General features: G+C 40.8%; 1 protein-coding gene across 1 annotated transcript; it reads left to right on the top strand.

Annotated features, from left to right (window-relative positions):
- Nucleotides 1-1,001: 1,001 nt before the first annotated feature.
- Nucleotides 1,002-2,383, top strand: cldn5a (claudin 5a). The gene has a single exon (XM_010876515.3). It carries the CDS (start codon nt 1,235-1,237, stop codon nt 1,889-1,891), a length of 657 nt encoding a protein of 218 aa, XP_010874817.1. The 5' UTR covers nt 1,002-1,234; the 3' UTR covers nt 1,892-2,383.
- Nucleotides 2,384-5,600: the final 3,217 nt, after the last annotated feature.

The raw sequence follows: 5,600 nt of genomic DNA, 5'->3' as shown, positions 1-5,600 counted from the left end.
GCCCGTTTGTCTGTTTTTACGGGTGGGGAGTCAGTGCCACTGGAGCCATTGTTGCTCCAGCCAAGGTGGAAGCGGACCAATGTACGAAGGAAGTTTTTGATCCAAGATGGCAGACATGCTTAACAGTTTCTATACGAAGCGGTCGTTGTTGATGGAAGTTGTCAGATTTAGATGTCTGCTTTCAGCCCAATGGTCTATACACGCTTTTATCGTTACAAATTAATACGGGAGTTTACAGGATGAAACATTTATTTTCCCTAACATACTATTTTTTAGCCTAGTAGTAGGCCCTACTGATTATGTAGGAAGTAACACTGTGATTGCAAGCTTTGCCAAAGTGCAACATTGCTTACTGTAATGCAGAGTGGGATATTATTTGGATTTTATTTTAAAATAAGTAATTAATAATAAATTGTAATTTAGTTTATTAGGCTCCTGCACACCAAGTAGCCTGTTTCATAAAAAAACCCTCCCGGGAAAGGGTTTGTACGTTTTTCAGTAATCACTGTTTCCCAATCCTGCACTTTGCCCAAGCGCTCACACACCTGATTCAAACGAAAGACTTGATGATATGTTGATTACATCAATCAAGTGTGTAAGTGGTAGGGCAACATTTGAATCAGGTGTGTGAGTGCTAGGCAAAAACAAAAACGTGCACCCCTTTGGGTCCCAAGGAGGCTGCAGTAAGTTGTTTTTCAAGAAATGCAAGCTACTTTGATTAGAAGGTCTGTTTTATCAACCTTGCCTGCATAAGCGCAACATGTGTTCTGTATGTTTGTTCCCAACCCTATCAACCGAATAACATAGCCTCCTTAACCATGTTTGGAATAACGGCTCAGACACACACACAACGCGCTCTGCTTGCTTTGTTCATTCTCATCTTTCTTCCCTGCCTCCTTATTGGTGCTGTGAGGATGCGGTGACTTCTGATTGGGCGAAAGTTTTCCACTAGCTTTGGCGTTTGTGGGGTGGCCCCCTCCCCACTCAAAAGATATCCTTGGTCCAGCAGCTCTATGCTTCCAGTTGTTTTTACAGCCAGTCAGTAACATATTAAACGACAGCCCGTTGTAGACTATTGGTAGCAAGAGTAATGTGCGGAGTCTCCAACAAATCGACGGTGTTCTTAACGGAAGCTCAGATTTCCTAAAGCGCAACATCCAGACTGAGACGCGTTTTTACGCACATAAAGGAGGACTACATATTATATATTTAAAATTCGTTAAAAACAGCGAATATGGTGTCTGCGGGACTGGAGATCATTGGGCTTGGGCTGTGCGTTATTGGTTCACTCCTGGTGATGGTTGCGTGCGGGCTGCCCATGTGGAAAGTGACGGCGTTCATCGAGGCCAATATCGTGGTGGCTCAGACCATTTGGGATGGGCTATGGATGTCCTGTGTGGTACAGAGCACAGGCCAGATGCAGTGCAAGGTGCACGACTCCGTTCTTGCGCTGGGGCACGACCTGCAGGCGGCGCGAGCTCTCACCGTGATATCGTGTGTGTTTGGTGTGTTGGGGCTGATGGTGGTAATCGCTGGGGCGCAGTGCACCAACTGCATCCGCGCCGAAAACGTCAAAGCCCGTGTGGTGAACGCTGGAGGGGTTATCTACATCATCAGTGGTGTGTTTGTGTTAGTCCCTCTCTGCTGGATGGCCAATAACATCATCTCGGACTTCTACAACCCACAGGTGCCCCCGTCCAAGAAGAGGGAGATAGGGGCCGCGCTCTATATTGGTTGGGCGGCCACTGCGCTCCTGCTGATTGGGGGCGCGCTGCTCTGTTGCTCCTGTCCTTCTAACGGGAATTCGGTCTACTCAGCCAAATATTCCCCGACCAAACGGGCCACACCGAATGGTACAGGAGGAGAATATGACAAAAGGAATTACGTGTAGACCTGCTTCTCACCCTCAGGATGGAGTGGCTAGGCTGTGCGTTAATATGGTCTATGGTCTTTTGAAAAACTATTTTTAAACGTCCTTTTTGCACCTGCAGTTCACTCTGAAATTTGAAATCAATGAAAGCATCATTCCCTTTTGTAACACTGACTTTTAACTAAACACAATATTGAAGAACATATTCATCCTTTTTGCAAACTGCAGAAAATGAGGAGACTATACTGTTTTATGGATATGAAGTGATAGCCAATTACTTTGTTTTGTATTATGAAATGTCCTAGTCTATATTTTTTACAACAGCTCATAATCCTTTGCAAATGTAAATGTTTGCCATTGTGATATTTTTATTTCATAATGAATATCTTCACTGGGTTTTTTGTACGTCAGTGTAGGCTACAGTGACCGATATCGAAGTGGTTGCACTCTGACCCACCTAGTCTACAAGATTTCTGGACAATGGATTTTTGTTACATGGGACTGTGGGGAGAGCTAAAAAAACATATATATAGGCATATTTCTAAGCGAAAACACAACTCAGGCATCCTTACATGTGTCTATGACAGTGGGAAATCATATATTTTAAACAAATTAGGACCATATATATTTCGATGCTAAATATAGGATGTCCGCAGTAACTATTCTGGAGTCTAAATTATTTTCAGATAAAACGTTGAATGTTTCCAAACTTCTGTTTTATATCTGTACATAGACATTTTTGCTGGATATGTGTCTTTTTATGCATTTGTAGGAGTACACAGTTGTTGTACCACTGGTTTTGTTGATAAACAACAGTTTTACTAATAGTTTTGGCGATATTTGATGTAAAGTTTCTTTATGTATTTGATGCAATATTCTTTCAATTGTTATACTGAGATTAAACTGACATTGTCTCAAAAATACAGTTGTGTTTACTTGAAACAATTTGAAATATATCTGAATGATGGAAGAAGGCACCAGAACATTAAGACATTATTTCTGGCTGGGACAGGCGCAACGCGTAATACGTTGAGTCCTCCCACCGTGGTACCCTAACCCCCACATCAGGAGAAAGTATTTTGGTGAACTATAGAATCCAGATGACAATACCGTATTCAGTAAGAGTGGGGCTCTGCTGCTCAGTACACAATACTATCCGACCCATCCCCCTTTCAGCCAGTTCTCCCTCACCCACAGCGCTGTATAGCATGCGTGCAAATTGAAGCTTGTGAGAAGGTGCTAGTAAGGTCTTCTCGCATGTCTTTCCACCGTCCGCAATTGCTTTTTCCCGCCAATGGGAACGTTGGGATATGTAGGCTTACGTGTGATAGTGGATTTGAGACTGAAGCGTGGCTGATTCTCGTTTTGAAATAACATTCTTTGAGAGATTAATACGTTCCAACCGAGTCTTGATTATCTGTTCCTAATCATGTTTTAAGGACTTAAGTGCAAATTAAATTAATCGATAATAACCTAAAACATATAACACACAGGAAGCGTGATGTATCTCTGACAATCATCATGTTTAGTCAAACTTTACTTTTACCACGGTGATATTCGACACCGGTCAAAAATATTTTTCTTGAAGCCAGAACCTTCCCCAATTACAATTTACCCAATTACAATTTACCCAATTTTACCCAAAGGTGATCAACCACTTGTATAATTCCATTGTTAAAAAACTGGTCTTATTGTGCAGTGTGCATTGATAAACTCTCAGATGAACATCATAAACTTTTGCTATTTTCGCTAAGACCGGAGCGTAGGCATCCCTCCCTCTCACCCCTCTATTGGCATTCAGACACTGGTGTATACCGGTATCTGGTGTTTGGGCACAAAGAAGCAGTCCCTAGTTGGTTGGGAAGGGGCTGGCTCTCTGGGCTGTTATTGTGGGACTGTTAGTTCCACTCCCCCTACCACCACAGAGAGGGTGACGAAGCCAGTGTGAGTGATTGTTTTTTGTCTAGATGGGGGGGTAGAGTTATTGCTGCACCTCTTAATAGACCCCTATTCCAGAGAAAAAAGAGGCAAACAGGGCCAGCAACGTCACTCTTGAGCCCTTGTCATGGTAACGGTTTAGGACCTGCAGTTGCCTAGATACAGGATCTATAATGTGTTAGTATGGATGAGCCTAATAAAGTTCCAGCCGAAGACATTCCAAGACAAGCCCGCGCACATGCACCCACCCCATCTGGTGGGTGAAAAGGGGTTCCGGAAAAAAGGGGTTCCGGAGAAACCAGTGTATCGGCAAAGAACAAAGCAGTATGAATCTTTCTTTCAGTGTTTATTGACTATTTCAAATGGTGGTGAGATTTGTTTCTTTATTACTGCTCAAATCTGAATCTAATCGGTAATAATAGATAACGCGAACGTAATTATAACCCAAACAAAAAATTCATTAATTTTCTTGAGCTGTATAATTCACCTGTCAATTTCTTTGTTGGAAAAAGATTATGAATCTTTAGATTGAACAGCTCAATCAAGTGTATTTACGTTGTTCAGTGCATTTCATATTTTGTCCCATATTTATGAAGCTTGACAAAATCTGCATTCATTTAACGTTTATTGTGAGTAAGAATTGAAGAGGTTCCAACCCGTAAACGTAATGTCAATGTTACCATAAATATGGATAATGATTAAAATAGTGTGAATGACAATGAGGAGGCAAAAATATCATACATGTTAATCTTCCCTGTTTTAGAAGGTTACCATGTTACAGTATGTTCTAGCGTCAACCTCATCATCATTCCTGTTTTATTCATGTTTCTTTTTATTATGGGACGATCTGGAATGATGTAGCGTTCAGACACAAGTCCTCACTTATTATAAAGTTATTATAATCATCATTCACCATTTAGCTGCTTTTGGGAAAAGCATAATCCAAAACAATTAACAATAAGACTACAACAATATTGTGTGTTAGGTTAAAAAACAGACCCTAACCACTGTAATTCATGTGATACCACGGTACAGAAAGAGCTCAAAAACCTCAGTAAAATTGTGAGCGCCATGGTTTTTGACATACTAGCTGAGGGAAGGGTTTGGAGCATGAAGAGAAGGGGGGACTTTTGGAGGTGAAGACTCCCCAAACAGGTCAGATGAGCAGATCTGAGATCTGTGCATGAAGGTAACAAAGACAATTGAACTATTACAGTTTTTTACAATCGCTATGACAGTTTTTTCATTACATTTAACAAGTTTCCTAAACTCTTAACACGGCTAGCACAACATCCATCTTTGTAGGCTATACAATTAACACATTTCTTGTTGCTTTGACACAAAATGCATACAGTTAACACAAATTTAAAATGCTTGAACTTCTTTTACACACAAGCTCAACCAAGACCAAAACAATGTAATTTTACAGTCAAATTTACAAATGCTTTCACACTGTATGTCAGAACAGATAACACCATGTTCTAAACCTAACCTTACAGGCTAAAGTCAAGGTAAACAGCTGTGTATATTGTGAATTGAAACACAAATATATTCCCTGTATCTTATTCCATTGCTAATGAGAAACAGCTTATTGAAGTTATATAAAATATATAAATCACAGCTGATTCCCATCTAGGAAGCACACTCAGGTGTTGAGGTTCGTTCAATCGCATGATCATATGTTCTAAAAGAGTACTCTTTGGGCTGATATTGTGTGGAAAAGTAACAATATGGAGCGACACAAAGAAAGAAAGAAAGAAAGAAAGAAAGAAAAAAATGCCTGCACGACGGA

Source organism: Esox lucius, chromosome 13 (genome assembly GCF_011004845.1).
Source record: "Esox lucius isolate fEsoLuc1 chromosome 13, fEsoLuc1.pri, whole genome shotgun sequence".
NCBI lineage: Eukaryota > Metazoa > Chordata > Actinopteri > Esociformes > Esocidae > Esox > Esox lucius.
The sequence above is the reverse complement of the archived record's forward strand: the minus strand, read 5'-3'. Positions and strand labels throughout refer to the sequence as shown.

What these genes read in the sequence shown, in the direction of transcription:
- cldn5a (XM_010876515.3), top strand. Translation starts at nt 1,235, where the DNA reads ATGGTGTCTGCGGGACTGGAGATCATTGGGCTTGGGCTGTGCGTTATT.